The 21,259-nt window shown below is 37.8% G+C and overlaps 1 protein-coding gene across 2 annotated transcripts in view; it reads right to left on the reverse strand.

Moving 5' to 3' along the window:
• LOC121919554 (sine oculis binding protein homolog) overlaps positions 1–21,259 on the reverse strand; it is a 203,622-nt gene that overhangs the window by 135,412 nt on the left and 46,951 nt on the right. For both annotated transcript variants that reach the window (XM_042446256.1, XM_042446255.1), the window contains exon 4: positions 12,290–12,441. In XM_042446256.1, the coding sequence (XP_042302190.1) occupies positions 12,290–12,441 (152 nt within the window). The remainder of the gene's footprint in view (positions 1–12,289; positions 12,442–21,259) is intronic.

Here is a 21,259-nt window from a genome sequence, read left to right on the forward strand (position 1 = left end):
GGGCATTTGTAAAGGAAGCCCCGAGACAACCCTAGCACGCATCCAGACTGGCGCAAAGCACCAGTCTGGATAGGGCCAAGGTGTGATTTAAAGTACCAATGAGCTCATACATATGCTGACCTCTCCGGCCCCATTCACACTATGGAAATAAACCAGTGTGCAACCAGTTTATTTCTGTGAAGTTTACTTTTGCTCTGACTGTACTCGGTGCAGTTTGCAGGCAGGGCAGCCAAAATGCCCACTTAATGCATTTGGCACCAGACCCCTGAGCAATTCTTTTTTTAAGAGCTGCAAAAATTCACATCTTTAGTAGTGTGACCATGCCACTGAATCTATTCGGATCGTGCTGCATTGTTCCCAGAAATGGAGCTGCCTTCATTTTAAATCAATACAGTGGCAAAAGTGAATGGCAACAGGGTTAAAATGGCAGAGAGAGATTCAATTCTGGTAAACATAGTTGGAACACTGAACCAATTCTGCGGAGATGTGAATCTCTTTTTTTAAAAAAGTGTGAATGACCACTCTGTAGTGATATTTCTTTAAAGGATGAAGACTGAGAATTTTGGAGAACAGAGACAACAGGCAACAAATTACTGTTGGTTATAAACTAAACAATTGAGAAGAGGCTTGGAAATCTCAGTAAAACAGAGAGGATGGTTACAATAGAATTTAAATCCAGCATCAAGAGCAAAAACTGAACTGAAAACTAAGGATGGAGTACTTAACTGAAAAGTAAGGATGGAGTACTTAAGATTACGAACTGATCATTTCTAGTAATGTGGTGCAAATCTGGAATACATTTTTAATAAGCTCTTGACCTCTATCTGATGGGGCACAATAAAAATGGAGGATGAATGAAAGGTGGGTCTATTTTTTTAATATAGAAGGCAAAGCAACAAATGCATTTATAAATAGCTTGCAACTTTCTGACACCTGTCACCACAAAAAACAACACCAAAAACACAAAACAAAACTGATTCAGAATTGATTTGAGAAAGTATGAAGATAAGTGTAGCTAGATAAGTTAAGCGACCCATACCCGTGTGCCACTTTCAGGCTTTATATTGCACTCACCCTGTGTTTTAGTTTGATTAGTTCTCTATTTCAAATTAGTCATTGTCAGCTACAGTGTGGAACTCAGATAAAGTTTCCTTCTGATCAATCTATGTATAATACACATCCCATTGCTTGAAGAAGACTGTCAGATTTTAAGTCATAATTAGCACATCCATCTCTATAGAGCCAATGATGCCAGAAATACAACATGACTGATGTAATACAATTTAATGGCTATAATTAAAAGGGAACACGCCTTTTAATTGCATTGGATACCTGCTAATCATCTGGACAATGAGGATTTGATTCAAATTTAGGGTATTAAATGGCAGCAGATGGACAATAAACTGTCCACTAAGCATGCACACACTGATGAGGACTCCATTCTGCCAGTTACCTCCATTAAGGCCGTTTTGGTGGAATTGTTCAATTCCCCAAATGCTACATTTTGTACTAAACTAATTACTGCTAGGGACACTTAAATATCTGAGTAAAAAAAATTAATATGCCTTTCTCGTTGTTGCATGAGCATGAAGCTAGGCATCCAACATACCTACAGGTGCTGCAAAATGGTATCCCAAACACTGTGTACTCTCTCTGTTACAACTCCAGGCTTATAAGAGTTTTCCAGAAAGAGAGTCTGAGGAATCAGATATTCTTATCTGAATAAACTGAAAGTAATGTGAGTGGTCCATTAGCTGTAACATAGTTTGGTTGCTAGCCATAAATTCAAACTGATTAATTAAGGGGCGAACAAGGAGATCCTTAAGAGCAACTCTATATGCTATGAGGCAAGCATGAGATCTGTACCACCATTTGTGCTTTGCTGAGATAATATGGGACTGAGGGGAAAATGGTGGGTGGGATTAGCTAAACTTCTCCCACTTGACAACAGGGTAGTTGTGACAATTTTATAGATGTTGTTATTGTATGCCTTCTAGTAATCTCTAAGTTATGGCACCCCTATCATGGTGTTTTTTTGGCAGGATTTGTTCAGAGGAAGTTTGACTTTGCTTTCCTCTGAGGATGAGAGCATTTGATTTGCCCAAGGTCACCCAGTGGGTATCCATGCCTGAGCAGGGATTCAAACCCTGGTCTCCAGAGTTGTAATCAAATGCTCAAAACACTACACCATGTTGGCTCTCATATAATGTAGATGTTATTATGTGATAATGACAACTCTGAGAATGGGACTCCTCTGAAAACATGCACTGGGAATAGCGAAATGCTCAAACCAATACACCACATTGGCTCTCCATTAACAGATGACAGCCCTCTATTTGAATGGGAATCTGAACAGTCCTCTGGCTGCAGACATCTTCTGCCTGATGGAGGGTCTAATCCAAAACTCATTTAAAGATGAAGGACATAAGAAGGAAGATCTGCAGGAGCTTTGAAGATGACACAAAGCCATGATAAACTGTACAACAGATTGAGGAAGCAAACAGGTTACCTGGTCCCTCTCAATGTGGTGAGATGTACTGTACTGTATTTCTTTTTAAGTTATAGTAATTCTTCTAGTTGTCTAGTAGCCTAGGCAAATTAAAGCCAAAGCACAGGCAAACTTCCTATACAACTACAATATCTATTTCCCAAAGCATCTTCAGACCCGGCTATATCCCAGTAATCCCTAGTTGTAGTTAAAGTAGCAGTTGTTGTAGTTGTTCTTGTGCGTATTCAAGTCATTTCTGACTTATGGTAACCCCAAGGTGAATGTGTCACAGGGTTTTCTGGAGCTGAGAGTGTGTGACTCACCCAAAATCACCCAGTGGATTTTCATGTCTGAGTGTGGATTTAAACCCTGATCGCCAGAGTCCTAATCCTATGCTCAGACACCATGCTGGCTGGGACACGACGTAAAAACTTCATAACTCAAGGCAGAGTTTTAAGATCTGCTCTGTTTTAAATCTAGAGAGTAAGTATGTGTTGGAAATGTGGATATATTTAAACATATTTAATTGGAATCTTGCACAAAAAAGAACTTTGCCTGGATAGAAATCATGGTACACTAATGTTTTGGAGGAGCAGGGAAAACAGTAACAAACAACACACAAAAATAGACAGAAGAATGAAATATGAAGGGGAAATGAAGGGTTAAACTTTTGGTATTAGGATACAATTTACCAGACTCTGGTATCATTCCACAGCTTTTTTTGAAACAAATGGAAACTCAAGTACCTGAGAGAAATACAGTGGGCACTTGGTTTCCACTAAGGATTGGTTCCAGGAACCCCATGGATAGTAAAATCCATACTCAAGTCCCATTATACAGAATGGCCTAGTAAAATGGCATCTCTTATATAAAACATCCAAATCAAGGTTTGCTTTTTGAAATTCTTCTAGTGTGAATATTTTCAAAACATGGTTGACTGGAAGGTAGGCTGTACTTAAAGACTTTTGCTTTAATATCTCCTTTTACTCATAACCCTTTAAAATTATTGTACATTTCAGCCTTTAGACACACAGTTTTTACTTCAGACTCTAAAATTAAAAACACCATGCAAAGTACCTTTTGTATTTTTGTATTTTTTTTATTTTTTTTAAAAAAATAAAAGCTGGCTCTTAAATTACACCTCCGCAAAAATTGTAAAAGCAATTCCATGAAAATTAAGTACTGCTGTGTCCTTTTCTAACATCTAATTAAATCAGGGTGAGACTATAAGAAATACATTGGTTCGGTATATTCCCATGTGTGTGAAAAGTTTAATTTAAAAAAGAAAATCCCAAGAAAACCCTAAAGTTTTAGCTTTTTACAGATAGGTGACTGAGCTATTGCTACAATTATGTAAATTCTCATGAAGCATTATCATTTTGCAAATCAAAATTTCTGGGTTTCCACTCAAATATTTCCAGCTGAAATTTTGTTATTCACTATTTTCTTAGGGGATGCAAATATATCTTATGCCTACTGAGGCTCTACATTTCAGCCTGAGAAGGCTTTCCAACAATTAAAGTACTAAATAATGTAACTATAGCCTTACCCAGTTTCAGTCAACTATCTTTATTGTTCTTAAACTGAGGTATGGGCTCTTAGAGAGTCCTATAGAGTTCATGGATAGGCTTCTGGGAGTATTTGAATAAAGGGGTCCATCATCCAAACCAGGTTATGAAACTACATATTCAGTACCTGTATCTATATCCTATAAATGATATAGCAATTATCTCACATTTAAAAAAGATTCCTCAAAGTAGGTTGCTATGTTACATCATTATCAATTTGAGACATTTTGTCAGTTTTGAAATGCAACTGGAAGCTAAACAGATTATACTATGTATGTAATTTGCAGCAGAAACACATATTAATTTTCAGTATGTCATTTTATTTTCATAGTATCAATTTCGTTATACACCATATCTGCACAGTCTTTATATTTGCACAATGCACAATGTGTGTCCTACTAATGAAAGTATTCCACCTGAAAGGTATTTTAAAAACTTCTTAAATTTTACTTATACACTCAAATATGTTTAAGCCTTTTGAATACAGGTTTCTTTGCACTTATGAATGGTACATTTATAAAGAAAAAACAAAAAATGCATCCTCATACAATCCCAAAGAACTGAAATTCTTAATAAAAGCATCAAAATGAAATTGTGAGAATAAGCTAGCAGCCTTATGCAACAGAAATAACACTCATGATTCCATTTAGGGTTTTAAGGGTAAAACGAACTCTCCATAGCCAATAGGAGATACAGATGGAAGATATTCCAGACCACTCGAGAATACAGAAGCAATGCTGGATCGAGAAGCTTCTCCAAGTCATGACTCTCAGCCTTACAGCTGAATGCAATCTTATCAAGATTCCATCAAAGCATTAAGACAGCAGTCCTTCACAGCAAGCTCTCATTGGCTTCACCACAAGGAACATGGTGCCACCTTCTGACAGAAAGAGTGAGAATGAGCTTTACTCTCAACTTTAGAACTACAGAGGTGAGTGGGATCATCTGAGAAGCTTCACAGTGATTCCAGCTACCTGTCCTGCTCCAAAATTGGTCCAATCTACAACTAGTGTTTCACAACAGAGATTATCCTTATAAAATACATGAAATATATGTATATAAAATACATATATGGTTTAAATGGAGGTGCCATAATAATGTGTTTTGGTTTATTCTGCTTTACATACCTCTACAGACAGGGCTGCAGAATGATATCTAGGTTGATTTTTGTTTTGTTGTTGTTGTTCACCTTATGCCAACCCTATGAATAAGTCTCCAATAATCCTAGTCATCAAAAACCCTGCTTAGGTATTGCAAACTCAGGGCTGTGGGTTCCTTGACTGAATTGATCCACCTGTAGTGGTAGTGTAAAAGGTATACTTTCATCTCCCCACAAAGAAATTTTCTCTAGATGATCCAGAGCAGATCATCAAGATCTGTGAGGAATTCAGGGCATGGGGTGGGGTGGGAGTTGTAAAAAGCTGTATAAACAGCAATTCATTCCCACAACACTATACCTCAGCTTTGTATGTCCTATACACCTACATGTATAGATCCATTTACAGCATGTATGGTTGTGAAATTTAGAGTGGTTTAAAACAATATCCAGGTGGTGGCCATAATTAATCTGATTTAAATTGTTATTTCTATGTGGACACAAACTGTTGTGTATATTATATATCCCATAAAGATTTTGCAAAATGTAAATGTAGATGAAGATCTGACTGCTCACCTGACACTTAGCAATAATGTATTTATCATTTTACGCTTTTCATTTTTGAAGTATTCAAAATATTCCCTCCCTGTAATTTTTCCCCCTAGACCAGGCTAAATGCTTACTGCTGCACTTCATAGTCAGGGTAGGAAAGGAAAGTCTACCTTGTACAATCCATTAGGAAATCTAAGCCATAAATGAAATGACCACAAAGACATATCAGTTAGCAGAAATGCAGCAGCTGTACATATTTATTGTAATACAACACTATATTGTTGGAGATATGTGCTGTTTAAAACATGCATAAGGCAGGTGAAATGTGACCTTCTTATTTCTCTGTTTGACAAATAAGAAGGTATAGAGTGGCATAACCTCAGATACATAAATAAACATTAGAGTAATGGGGAAGACAGATACACAGCCAGTCTGGTAGTTACAGTTTAAAGGTCACTGGTTAAACCTGAAATATTGGCAGTCTTGCATCTTTGATCTCCTCCTCGTCGTCGTACTACTACTACTACACACACACATGCATGCATAGAGAATTGTCCTAGCAATCATAACGCAAAGCCCACAGAGAGAGAGAGAGCTGCCAAACCCTACTGCAACCTGCCTACTTTGACAGAACATAAGAAAAACTATCTTACAGCCTGCTATTGACTGCATACTAAAGAGATCAAAGATGATTCCAGTCATATTATTTGGATATGGCAGGGAGAGAAGCATGTCATGATTTGGCAATCAAAAGTGTGGCTTTAATTGCAATGGCAATCCTACCAAACATATGGGAGTTACCTCAAAGTAAACATGCAAAGGGGTTGTGGTTTAAAAGTAATTTAATGTTCCAAAAATATTTTTATACACATTGCAACAAACTAATCACACTTTCCTCTAGTACTGGCCAAGTGATTGGCCAACTGGTTTACTCTTAGCTGGCCAGTAGCCATTTTGAATACAGAAGATGTATCTGACACCTGGTTTAAACTTTATGTTCAATTCATTGGGAAGGATCCAGTGTCACATGGATATACTTTCTCATGCAATTGGGGTTTTCATTTCTTCCTTCTGCTTCCGACAGCTCATAAGCATGCAGAGCAAAAACTGAGCGAGAAATTCAGAGAGAGGATAGATCATCTTTCTTCCCATTCTTCTGAAGCCATTCTGTCAACTGAATGGATTAATTGGATACAATACTAAGTTTTCCTGTCACACATCATCTTAGACCAGCGGTTCTCAATCTACCTAATGCCACATCCATTTTCTGCTGCTGCCTACAAGCCTCAGCAGCCTTTGCGGCTGGAAGTCCCGCTCCTTCTCCTGGCCGGCGGCCTCCCTGAAAGGCCAGGAAGGGGCAGGTCTTCTGGCCATAGCTCTGCCCGAGCCTGAACTGGTCAACCCCTGTGAAAGGGTGGTTTGACCCCCAAAGGGGTCTTGACCCACAGGTTGAGAACTAGTGTCTTAGATAGAGAAGCCTTGTATAGAATACAGTGGCTGTGGTTGTATGCCTTCAAATCGTTTCCAGCTTGTGGCAACTCTATGGTGAACCTCCCATGGAGTTTTCTTGGCATGATTTGTTCCAAAGGGGGTTGTTTTTACCTTTCTCTGAAGCTGGGGTTGAGAGAGTGTGACTTGCTCATGGTCACCGAGTGGGTATCCATGGCTGAGTGGCGGTTCAAACCCTAGTCTCCAGAGTTGTAGTCCAATGCTCAAAAAAGTACACAACACTGGTTCTCATACAATATGATGACAATGACTGACGACTCTGAGAGGGACCCCTGTGAAAATATGCACTGGGAATAGTGCCAGCATAGGAGCTGAAAGCCAACATTGATTAATGTTCCGCTTTATAGAATATCTATATAGTGAAAGAGACTGCCTCCACTTATGTTATTCACCATAAACAACATGCTGTTCCCATAATGTTATTTTAACAAGCATGTGTTTTATCCTTTTCACTATATCTTATCCTCTGGCATTATGTTGCCCTGCTCTCACTGTCACAAAATCAAATATATCAGCCATCTGATAGGCACAGTAGGCAGAAATCCAGTCCAGAAGAGAAGACTTGAAAATATGCATATGCCTCTGCACACAAGAAACCAACCACATGAACTGCATGCATACAATGGTGTGTATCCAATCACATAATTGCACAAACACAAATGCAGTGTGTGTCTTCCAAATCAACACAAGGATGGTAGCCAGTACAATTTTTACTCATAGAATCATAGAGTTGGAAGAGACCACGAGGGCCATTCAGTCCAATCCCCTGCCATGCAGGAACTCTCAATCAAAGCATCCCCAACAGATGGCCATACAGCCTCTGTTTATAGACCTCTAAGGAAGGATACTCCACTACACTCTGAGCAAGTTTGTTCCACTGTCGAACAGCCCTTACTGTCAGGAAGTTCCTCCTAATGTTGAGCTGGAATCTCTTTTCCTGTAGCTTGCACCACTGGTCCTGGTCCTGTTCTCTGGAGAAGCAGAAAACAAGCTTGCTCCATCCTCAATATTTAAACAGGGCTATCATATCACCTCTTAACCTTCTCTTCTCCAGGCTAAACACATCCAGCTCCCTAAGTCATTCCTCATAGGGCATGGTTTCCAGACCCTTCACCATTTTAGTCGCCTTCCTTTGGACACACTCCAGTTTCTCAACATCCTTTTTGAATTGTGGTGCCCAGAACTAGACACAATATTCCAGGTGGGGCCTAACCAAAGCAGAATACAATGGCACTATTTACGTCCCTTGATCTAGACACTATACTTCTATTGATACAGACTAAAATCGCAATGGCCTTTTTAGCTGGCACATCACACTGTTGACTCTTAGATCCCTTTCACATGTAGTCTCATTCAGCCAGGTGTCCCACATCCTATATCTGTGTATTTCATTTTTTCTGCCCTAAGTGCAGTACCTTACATTTCTCTGTGTTGCATTTCATTTTGTTAGCTTTGGCCTAGCTTTCTCGTCTATTCAGGTCATTTTGAATTTTGATCCTGTTCTCTGGGGTATTAGCTGTGCAACTGGTTCTACAAAATGGTTATGCAATCTGTTGTGTGCCTTATTAGCACAACTGCTCATGCAATTTATAATTCAGCCAAAGTGTGATAGCAGGAATTTTCACTCCACTAGCTGTTTCTGAAAGTGGTCCCTGATTCAACAGGAGACATGACTTTGAAAAGTCTTCCACCTGTGGATTATTCTCACTGTATCTGGATAATTATGGCCCTATACAGACAGGCCAAAGGTGCTTCGAGTCACTTTGGAGATATGCTGTTTAAATGACACAGGCATCTTAAGAGGCCAGAAACTGCACCAAAGCTGCACTCCAGTCCTTAGGATTGGAGCGTGGCTTTGGCGTGGCTACCAGACTCTTAGGACGCATGAATCATTTAAACAGCATACCTCCAAGGTGACTCGAAGCAGCTTTATTTTGGCCTGTCTGAATGGGGCCTAAATTTAGCAAAAATAATTTAACACAGATAGAAATGACAAATACATACATTTAAATATGCAAATATTGGACTTAGGGTCTGTTTGGAAGATAACATTTGAATTTTCTGTAGTGATGTATTGGTAATAACCAGTTTTACATATCAAAAAAGGGACAAAGCTAAATGGTCATTGCTTTTACTTTTTAAAAGAAGTTAACTATTTTCCAGGACCTGTGTGTGGATAGCAAGGCATTTTAAAGAAGTACTTCAACATCCTGCAAGATATTTCAAAGTCCAACATTGCTACCTGGAGAACAACACAACATTCTGATCATTTAACACTTCCAAATGGGCAAAGTTTTTAAGTGACTTGAATATGATTTTATTAACAGTTTTCCGTCCAGGATTTAAGTCCATGAGAGATCTACTTTGTAATTTACTTTGTTGCAGTTTCATTCAATGTTTTTAAATTACAAGACACTGGTTGGTTGGTTGGTTCTATTTATTGTATATCTTTCTGCCAAAATAAAACTCAAGGCTACATGTTTTAAAATGATGGGTTTAAAAAGCAGTCTTCTTCCTTTTAATCATTCAGGTAGGCCACAGCAATTCCAAGGTTTTTATTATTTCAAAAATTCTTTCATTCTTGTCACAAACAATTTCTCACTTAGTTTTCTTTAATGCTATTATTCAGAGTTTATTCATCTTACTTCTACAGCCTCTTTTGCCTGTTTGGAACAATGCTGCTTGCTTATGTTTAACCCCCCCCCACACACACACACACACACACAGTTCACTATTTTCTTACTTCACTGTTATTTTTTCATAATTAGCTTCTTTTTATTTATCATATTCATTTCATATGTGTATTTATTTATAACATTTCTATGACTTTCCTCCCTTTTTTGTTCTCTTTTTCAATGCCCCCTCATTCTACCATGGTTTGCTTTTGACTTTCTTCCATCTAGCATCTCCCTCCTTTCCACCTGCAGTGGCATATGGCTGGAATGCTTTGTCTATGGATTTCAGAGTTCTCTTTGCTCAATCTTTTCAAGCAGCCACTGATGCCTTATTTGTTTAACCAAATCTTTGCTGCCTAATTGTCTCCTCCACTTCCTCTTCATTTCCTTCTCCTCCTTTTCCTGGTCCTATTTGTCTTTGAACCAGTAGCAGAGTTCATCTTATGTTCAAGCTCTTTTATAGCATCTTTATTTTGAGGCATTTTATGAAGAATAAGCATTATCACATTTTTCTTACATTTACATTTTCACTGTACTAGAATGCACAGAGATAAAATATTATAGTAATATAAATGAATAAAATATTCTTATTATTAAAAGTTGGTTCTTCCCATAATGACTACCAGCAGTTAACTATCTACAGCAATTGAACTTGATTTATTTTCATAAGCATGGTAAATTTCAAACACAAAGTCTATTTTTATCAGGGTTCTATATTTTTAATTTAAAAATCTATTTCATTAAATTTGTTGTGGCCTCAATTTAAATAACAGCTTTTTAAAATAAAGATGAGGAAATCAATGGTGAATCATCAGTATGCTTTATTTACTCTTCTTATAAAGCAACCCATTATCATCTAAAACTGATGACATTAAAGATTTTCATACCAGCGCCTTACCACTGGTAAAATGCCAGTAAAACATTTAGGAAGTGTGTGTGTCTGAAAGCCTGATGCACTTCCTAAACATCAGGGAATTGTTCGCTCGCCTCCAGCATTCCTGAATCATTTGGGAAGCAGCCATTTCCCATCAATGCAAAGTTTCTGTTAATGGGAAATGGCTGCTCCCCAAATGATTCAGGAATGCTGGAGGTGAGGAGACGATTCCCTGACATTTAGGAAGTGCATCAGGCTTTCTCACATGTGCACTTTCTAAACATTTTACTAGCGCTTACCCCACAGTAAGCACTGGTATGAAAATCTTCATTGTTTGAGGAGGTGCAAATATATATTGCTTCTTTAAAATCACACCTCTTCACCTTACAGCTGTGTGTAAAATAAAGCCAAATATTACGATTACACTTACATTCAAGGCAAAATAAAATGTTATATAGTTCAGAATAATTCCTACACTACCTATGATGGTATAGGTCTGCAGTGGCGAACCTATGGTACATGTCCCCTCTGTGGCATGTGAAGCTATTTCTGAGGGCATGTAGAGAGATGTGAGGGCAGGGGAAAGAGGAGGAACATGTGTGTGCCTGTTCCTCCTCTTCCCCCACCGTCCTGTGCCTTTAGCTGTTCTCCAGAAACAGCTGAAGGCCTGGGAGGGCAGGGAAGAGGAGGAACAGACACACACATGTTCCTCTTCTTGCCCCCGCCCTCCCATGCCTTTAGCTGTCTCTGGAGAGGCAGCTGAAGGCCCAGGAGGGTGGGGAAAAGAGGGGGAACAGGTACGAACCTGTTTCTCCTCTTCCCCCTGCACTCCTGGACCTTCAGCTGTCTCTGGGGAAGTCCCACCCCCAAAAGGTGGAATTCCCATCCCCCCCGAAACCCCCCCCCCCCAGCATCAGGTAACACTTGGTGTGGGAACGCACTCGTCTCCAAAATTTGCCACCACTGGTATAGGTATTGCTATCACCACTCAGCTTATAAACTGTCTGAAATGTTTAGCAGTACACACGAATTCATGAGAGAAGGGGAGAAAGAGAAAGGTGAGGACAGAAAAACAGGAAGCCTAAAAAAACACTGGTGTCAATGGGAATGAGTCAAGCTCCCTAGAAAGTGCTTTGTATGAAGTCTTGAATCATTGTTCTTATCTGGCTGTCAGCTACAGCAGGTGACAAATATTTCCCTGTTATTATCAAGATGCAAACCTCTGCATAGGATTTGTACTCCTGCTTCTTTCTGGCATTAGTGTTAAGATTTTTCTTATTTCTACAAAAATGCTTACAAACCTAAGTGCAATTAAAATGCTTTTGGATCTTATTTTACAACCCATGAATACATTTTCTTTACAGATCACAAGTGCAGCTGGTTAGTATACTGGCAGGATAAGGTATGTCTTATCAAAAGCTTTGGCAGTTCTATAAACAGTGCGTAGAAGGGGAAAAGATGGGGAGAAAAAAAATTTTCTAAACAATAAAATACCACTTGATATATGTTACAATCATATTCTCTTACCTTGTTTCTCTTGAAGTATGCTCTTCGGCAAGCTGCAAAGCATTTCTCACTACAGAAGCATTTTACTTCACTTCCCATACTCAGGGAATAGCGCTTGATTCCCACTTTCTGGCACCAGGCACACATTATTTGCACATTTGACACATCATCTTCTGAAACAAAAAGTCAAGATCCAGTATTTATATATCAGAATGAGCAACCTGTCAAACATCCATACGCTACATCTCAAACATCTATTTCAGTCATTTTCTTATTCATATCTCTTTGCCTGTAAGCACTAGATGCTTGCACATTTATGTTTATCTCTATGTTCTTAAAGCAGCTGGTGACAAGCTGCCTCACTCTTCAACTGTCTACAAATGATAATCAGTTTTATTAAATGATGTAATGTACTGACATTTTGAGAGTTTACTTCTAGGGGCAACTTCCTGGGGCTTGGGGGCCTCACTCTGACCTCATACCCCACCAGGGGCCACATCTGTCCGCTTTCTGATAAAGAACATTTCCACTTCAAACATGATGTATGACAAACAGATGGATGTCTTGATCTGGAGCAGATTAGCACATCTGAAAGGTGAGACCCCCCACGCTCCCTAATTTAAAGCAGAAGTTTCCAGGCCTTTTTTTTAAAGAGCTCTGTGAGAACCAATGTGGTTTAGTCATTTTAATGTTGGACTCTGACTCTGGAGACCATGGTTCAAATTCCACCTTGGTCACACTCTCTCAACCTCAGAAGAAAGCAAGGGCAAACCTCACCTCAACAAGAAAACCCCAAGATAGGCTGGAAATGACTTGAAGGCACACAACAACAATATAGCTAAAAAAAATTTAAAAGGTCAACATTAAAAGAGAACTAAACTATTTACAATATTAAATATTAGAAGAATTCAAGCATATATTTGAGACGGAAAAGAAGCAGTTCAGTCAAAATGATACAGTGCCCTCTAAGGCTCACAACAACAACAACATGTCAACCAATTTAAAAGCAAAGCAATGTGGCAAATAAAAGAGTGGCAGCCATTATCCTTGGGAGTAAGAAGGCACTAAAACAACCAGACTGCCACACACAGTCCATGCGCCACCTCTTATCTGCTCCTGGTCAGATCTTTGAAAGTTGCCTGCAAGAATCATGACTATAATGATATACTGAAGACATCAATAATGAAGCAACAGCAGAATGATACCCTGGAATCCAGATCATCATCCTATCATTGCTCTGTTATGGGGACTTCAGCATGTTATTATATTCACTCTTCTTTGATCCCCCAAACAGTGATAATTGGACAACCAAAATGCACAATATACATGTTGCAGGCTTTTGAAGCTTCACTGGCTTCTTCATCAGGTGTTACAAACTAAACAAGAGGAAAAAAATGAAAATGTTAGTCATATGCTTGCATTTTGCTGTTTCTCTTAGGGCCAAAATAGATGGCCCTGAAGGGGTGGCAACTGCTCCTTTTAGACAAAGAGCCACTCCTTTTTGGGCCAGCAAAAAGGTGTCTTTTCCTAATCACAGCGGCCCATGGGTGGCATTAAGCTGCTTTGGTGGCGTGCGGCATGTAAAAGCCGTGCAGCCAGAGCACCCAGAAACCAGCACACATCTGGGCATAAAGCTGGCTTTCAAGCATCTTGGGGGCATGCATCATCTGTTTTATGCTTTTGCCCCTTGGTTAAGATGGAATGGAGGGACATATCTTGCAGGCTGGCACCTCCTCCTTCTGGCCATGATGTTACCTTTCAAGGTCTACTCTGGTTAATGCAATGATAGGAACTAATTAAAATCAATTAAGTTGTGAAATAAGTTAGAAATAGTCTATGAAACAGAGCAATTTAATTTTAAAAATTAGCTTAATGGATTGGCTTACACTGGGCTTTCAGCACTAACTTAATTCCAGAATTGAGTTATTAATTAATTAATTTAGAGATCAACCAACTTTGCAGTCCTCATCTGGTATTTTAATAACTGTCAATTGCTTTAGGAATCCTCATCTGCCCTAGAAAACTGAAATTTGAAACCCTTAACCCTGAACCTTTTGATGGGATCCAATTAAGAATCAATAAATCCCTGAAGTAGATGAGATTATAAAGGACAGCAGGGAAAAGAAAAACAAGAGAAGAGCATTTGGTAGGTGGGAAATGGTACTTAAAACATTATAAGTACCTGTTACACTTTTCTCAAAGGTTAAAACAGGGGGAAGGGTGGGGTGATGGAATTTTCAGTTTCATTCTGGTAAGGTTTTTAGTAACCTTAATTTAACTTAATTTAAAATTGTCATTTAGAATGAATGTCATTTATATTCCTCTAATGATTTAATAATGATTTTATATTGTTAAATTTATTTTGCTTTTTAATATAATTTTAATTGGATTTTTAATTAATATTATTTACCTGTATAGCTTGATGATTTATTATGATGTTTATTGACTGATGTTTTATTAGGTTTTACTTGATGTTTGATCAGTTGATTGTAATAAATTTATAATCATCTAACTTAATTTTAAATTGTCATTTAGAATGAATTTAATAGTTAATTTCCCTCATACTTTACATGGATTTTCATTTTTAAAGGTTTTTGTAAACTATTATCCAAACACATTAATCCTTTTCTATCTAATTTTTCAATCTTTGCGGTGTTAACACCATCATGTTACCAATTTCAGTACCCCGACAAAATATAGAGATAAGAGAGAATTGTAATTGTAATCTCCACACACTGCTATGTTATGTGCATTTAATTTGTTGAATGAACAAACCCTCTAGGAGAGAAAATAGACTCTGTCTATATGACTGGGGGTCAAAAGCTTGCTGTTATGATCCTGCTACTTCCTTTACAGGCATTCAATCTGTCCATGGTGAATTCAACATTTTAATCAATAAAATATCCTGAAATATTCAGTTCAGCAATATGAGTAAGTATTTTTTTCATTTGAAAAAGCAAACTTAAAATGACAAAAAAAACCAAAAACAAAACCCAAAAAACCCCAGGAAGTCAAATGTTGAAAAATACAAAAAATTATGTAAAATTGTATTTCAGCTCTAGTAGAATTTAGGGATTTATACTACACTTTTCAAACTAAATTTCCTAAACAGAATTAGATTGAGAGAAACGTAACAGAAAACAATATTTAAAAATTAGATAAAGCATAACAAATAAATAACAGTATTAAGAAGCAGGAGAACAGCAAGCAATAGCATAGCATTTCAATAACATTTACATTTTAGTACCACTTCATAGTAAACTCTCTAAGTGTCTTACAATCTGTAAACCAATTGCCCCCAACAAGCTGGGCATTCATTTTACCAACCTACGAAAGGATGGAAAGCTGAGTCAACCTTGGAGCCCCTGAGATCACACTCACAGTCTTGTGGCTTCAATACTGACATTTAACCACTGCACCATCAATGCATTTCAGAATATGATTTTCAGGGTTCCAAATAATATGGGGAGCTTTCACGCATAAAAGATGCTCTTGCCTTAAGAAAGTTTGTCTCCACAAAGGGAATGATGAAAGAGGGGGAGTGAGCTACCATGCTCCTCTTCGTTTCTCATTTATACTGTACACTTTTACAATGTCTGATGTCAAGTCCTTCAGTCCAAGACAAAATTAATTCAGCTGACTTCATCCACAAATCCACTTAACCATGCCTGCACAGCATATGGCCGTTGGACTGCATGCAGCCCACCAAAGGATTTTGGGTGGCCCACAAGGACTTCAAGGCTCCTCCACCACCTGGCTTTCTCTCAAGAAAGAGCCAGGCACCAGAGGAGAAGAAACAGTGAATGCTTGCCCCTGAAGGCTCCTCCACTGCCTGGCTTTTTCCCAGGAAATGTCTGGGCTACTGAGCAGGAGGAAGGGTGAATGTGTGCCCCTAAGCCTTTTCCATAGCTGAGCTTTATCCCAAGGAGAAGATCAGGTGGTAGAGGAGGAAGATGTGCAAATATTTGCCCTCAAGGCTCCTCCACCACTCAGCCCTTTCCTGAGGAGAGGGCTGGGCAGAAGAGGAAGAGGGAAAAATTAATATTAATAATGTTAATTATTAATAATTAATAATAATTAAAATAGTTTAATAATTAATTATACCTTTACTTGGAAAGTGAGCTGCTAAAAACTCAAATGCAACCCAAAGACATTTAGCCTCTTTTAATTTTGGCCCCAAATAGTATAGCTCTGTACTAAACTCTTCTGACAAGCTCAGATGTGCAGAATTCCATGGATGCAGACAAGGAAGGTCTTTTGCTGCAATTACTGTCATAGGACAGAAATTCAATGAGGATTAGAGCCATTCCTCATTGAACTATTGGAACTCTTCCTTTACTGTCAACCCAAAATGCTCCATTGCTTTAATCCCCTGCAAAAATATTAGAAAACTTGGGTTCTTGCAGAAAGAAGAAAACACCTAAGAGCTATGTGAATCTTCCAAGAACTCATTGTTCTGCAAAATCTTAATTATTCCAAAAGTCATCTCGTTCAACCTGAACGAGGACTGGTTTGTTAAGTCCCACCAAGTTCAATAGAATGTATTCCCAAATATGTTTGCATAGCTTAGATGCTTAATTTACATTGTTATGCTGATATAATATATAACATAACATTTATATATATAGTTTATTCATATATATCACACTTTCAAGAAACTCCACCTTAAACTTCAACCTTCACTTTCAACAGTCTTGCAGCATGGTTCTTGTGCTGTTCCAATCTATAGGGCTCTTATTTCCATGCAAATACATTCTCTATGATATTTTCCCATTTCATTCTCCTGAGAACTCTACATTCTGAATTGTTCACGAATTTCCACATAACTTACTTTCTGTCATTGTTTGCCTCCATATTTTCTATAAATACATGTCTTGTTCAGAAATAAAACTCACCGAGTTCAACAGGTTTTATTTTACAGTAAGAGCATAAAGGTTTACATCCTCACTTAGAATATGTGCTAGCATTACAAAAGGAAAATTTTAAAAAGCACTCTGTGTGTGTAAAACGTGTTTTATAAAGCTGAAGAGTCTGGTTAAATCTAAAAGTTCACTGTCAGCATCATGCAGTTTTTATTTATAAATATAAATCAAAACACTGAAAGTAAGGGAAATGTTATTAAACTGGCAATATTTATTCTGTTAACATGAATCAAATGTGGCACATAGTTTTGAATTATGGTAGCTAGGGAAAGGAGCCAAATGCCTTTAGTACAAATTAGTTTGCCAATAACTCTGTAGAATTATGACAGTGCTGCTACAAAACAAATCCTTTACAGGAGAAATGGGATGGCTTTATGACAAGGTCTGTGAACTTTAAATTACCCACAGTGCATGGACTACAAACTGCATTAGTAATTAGTATTTTGGACATCTTTATAGCAATCAAACAATGAGTAGTAGGGTTGTAAATGTTGTGGCAAACTGAGTTTTGGGAACACTTACTTGGGTTCCAATTGCTGTCTTCTTTGTCACTGACTGGCTGAATTGCTTTATCTAAGCTGATCACTAACGCACCCCTACTCCACCCCACCCTATTCAAGAAAATCAAGATTACGCTGCAAAGATGCCGCAAACATTCAAGGCACCATATAAGACAACAACCAGTGTACAATAATTCCAGGAATCCAGTGTATCATTTAAATATATACATGATTGTCATAATTTATATAATTCAAATGTGATGATTCACAAATGATGACAAACCACTAAGTTCTACATATACATATGTAACTTTGCAGATCTCTATCAAAACTACCCTACTCCCTTCAAGTGAAGGCACCATTTGGGCTGTCCTGGTTCAGTGATTGAAGGCCTCCAAACAATCAAGGGGAAAAAATCAGAAAGAAGAGGTATCAGAACATACATCAGAGGATTAATGTATATTCTGAAATTTAATATATATGCTTAGTTCTTTGAAATAAATAGTGGACATTATTTACGCACACACACACACATTACAAATATTATATTGGGACTGGGAGACATAAAAAAACAGAACTGAAACAAAATGAAATAAAAAGATTAACCCAGTAAACAATAAACTGAAAATACATGAATGAGAAACCAATTTTGCATAAACCTCTAAAAAGATGAGAAAATCTCCATATGTGTGCGCATTTAAACTTGACATCCACATTATGTATGTTCAGTTATACTGAAAAAGTTATGAGAACCTCTCTCCCTTGAAAAGAGAGGTGAGCACTAGCTTCAAAGAATTCATTTCCATTGACCAAAAGTCAGCTTCCAGGATGCGGACACATAGTTCAAGAACACATGTTAGTTTGCAAATTCAAAGATTAATGGAAAACAGAATAAATTTGACTGGTAACCTTTCCTCACATGGAAAGAGATGGTCACAGTTCATTGGCTGGGCAAACCAGGGCAAGCAAATTAATCATTCTGTTTATTCCTAAAGCTTAGAATATTTATTGACTGACAATACATCTCCATAAACAAATACTGTACAGTTCTTTCTCCACCCTCAATGAGCATCCTGAAAAACAGAGGTGATTCTGAGGAATTCTGTGGTCACTACTATTATTATTGTTGTTGTTGTTGTTACGGTATTATTATTTCTTTCCCATCTCTCCTCATGGATCAAGAAGAGTAACAACAATAATTAATAAACAACATCAAGCTGCTTTTAATTGAATTTTTATGTAAACACTTTGTGCTTTTTTAGTCTGTAACCCCGCTTCGATTCACCGGGAGAGGCGGGGAAACATAAATAAATTTATTATTATTATTATTATTATTATTTATCAATTAAAGCACATCAGTTAAAATACACATCAATTTAAAAGTAAATAATATTTATTACACCTACATGCGAACATATGTTGTAACTGAAGATCTTGCTATTCTACAGAAGCTAGCAAATCATCTCTAACCCAGCATATAAGAGACACTTATCCTCAGAGCCAGTGAACTCACTCAGATAAAGAATTCTTCCAGCAGCCCAAAGATTTTCTAGAAAGAGGCATCTGACCAACTAAGGACAGAGAATTAAATACGAATGAAAAATCTCAGCCATTACACTATGTCAACATATACGCCCAATTGTACAAATGTAGATCTAAAAAATCAATCAATTAGAAAGCCAATGAATCAGAAGGAAGTTGCATCCTTCTCAAGAAAATCCATGGTTGTGAGGAAACTCATAGACATTTCCAGAACACACTATTGAATCTCTAAAATATTTGGCTGGGATTCACTAAAACAGGTATAATCTAGAGTTAAACATTCATTACTTGTCCATAATCACAATCTCTACATATTCACTAATTTAGGGAATACTTGTTTATTGTTGTTGTGTGCTTTCAAGTCATTTCTGATTTAACGTGACTCTATCAAAGGGTTTTCTTAGTGAGATTTGTTCAGAGGGGGTTTGCCTTTGCCTTCCTCTGAGGCTGCAAGAATGTGACTTGCCCAAAGCCACACAAAGGGTTTCCATGGCTAAGTAGGGATTCAAACCCTGGTCTCCACAGTCCAGTACTCAAACCACTGCACCATACTGGGTCTCTTATGGAATACTTAGGGAACATGAAAGTCTGCCAATACTGACTTAGTAGTTAGCAGCCACTGCAAGTGACTGGGCTCTGTTACCCCATCTTTCAGGAAGCAGCTGATTGAAGTTTCTAACACCCCTCCTGTGAGTGATCTCTGGTGCAAGGGGGAATTGCAACAGGTACCCTGCTTCTGATTGTTGCACCAGAGATTGCTCATGGGAGGGGTGCAAATATCAATCAATTGCTTCTCCATCAATGGGGAACAAACCTCTTTTGTTTGCAGTGGCTGCTGCTCAGCAACTGGTGATTGGGAGAGAGTCGGGCTGGAATGCACTACTTAGCTACATAACTAAGGAGGGTTACATAGCTAAATAGGTGATACAGAAGCATGGTCAATTGCAGTATCCCTCATAAAACATCTTTTCTGAGGCACAGTATTTATTTTGAGTGCATTTTTTTCTCAAAGAATAAAATTTGAAGATACCCATTTAATCAGATCCAAAGATAATTCTATAACGCACAGTATTCATTCCAATGTAACACAACACTTAATAGTTTCAAAGAAATGTTTCAAAGAAATATCTTTGAAAATTAGTACTCATAGATATATAATGAAAGCTATGCATCATGTAATTACCAACAAAACAAATACAGTCTGTGATGTATTGATTTCAACCAACAAATTCAGATTTTGACTAGTTACTCATATAATAGACAGAAGAGGATGGTGCGTGGACTAGCAAAACAAGCAATTTGAATAGGTTAATGTCAATCCTATAGTTTTTGCATGGAAAATAATGACAAAATTAATGTAATAGAAATTTGGAATACTTTGCTTTTAGAGTGGATTCTGTTGGTAGGTATGCTGCTCTTCCCCCAATTCCAGCCCAGGCAGCCTATTCTAGCAAACCCAATACACCTGGGTTATAATATATCAAATAATTTTATGGCTCGACAACTGGAGACCAGTAACTGCATCAAACTACTAAAATGGCCACAGCATCTCAAGAACTAGAATATGCTACTTCTTATTGCAGTTTCTTGTACAGACTTGTTGCAATTTTACCAGTATTAAAGGTGGTTGTACATTCTGTATAATGTGCAACATGTGAATATTTGGCTCCTGGTATATCAATGAAAGCCAGCATGGTGCTGTGGTCTAAGGACGTTATCACACGGGAGGAATTTCTCTCAATTTCGAATGAAAAGAAAGTGGGACCAGAACGCATTCACGTGAATTCTTTAGTTCAGCGAATTTACGTGAATTCAAATTGCATTTGAACTGACTTCCCATTGCCCAAAATTAGCTTGCCATTGCCTGAAATTGCAGAAGCATTCATATAAAAGAGAAGGTGTAACAGCAGGCACTGGAGAAACACCAAGATGTGGTCAAATAATAATAACAACTACTACTAATACTACTACAAAAAGGGGAAAACTCTTAACAAACTAAAATAGATCGGTGAGGATGAGCATGATCC

Source organism: Sceloporus undulatus, chromosome 1 (genome assembly GCF_019175285.1).
Source record: "Sceloporus undulatus isolate JIND9_A2432 ecotype Alabama chromosome 1, SceUnd_v1.1, whole genome shotgun sequence".
Lineage (NCBI taxonomy): Eukaryota > Metazoa > Chordata > Lepidosauria > Squamata > Phrynosomatidae > Sceloporus > Sceloporus undulatus.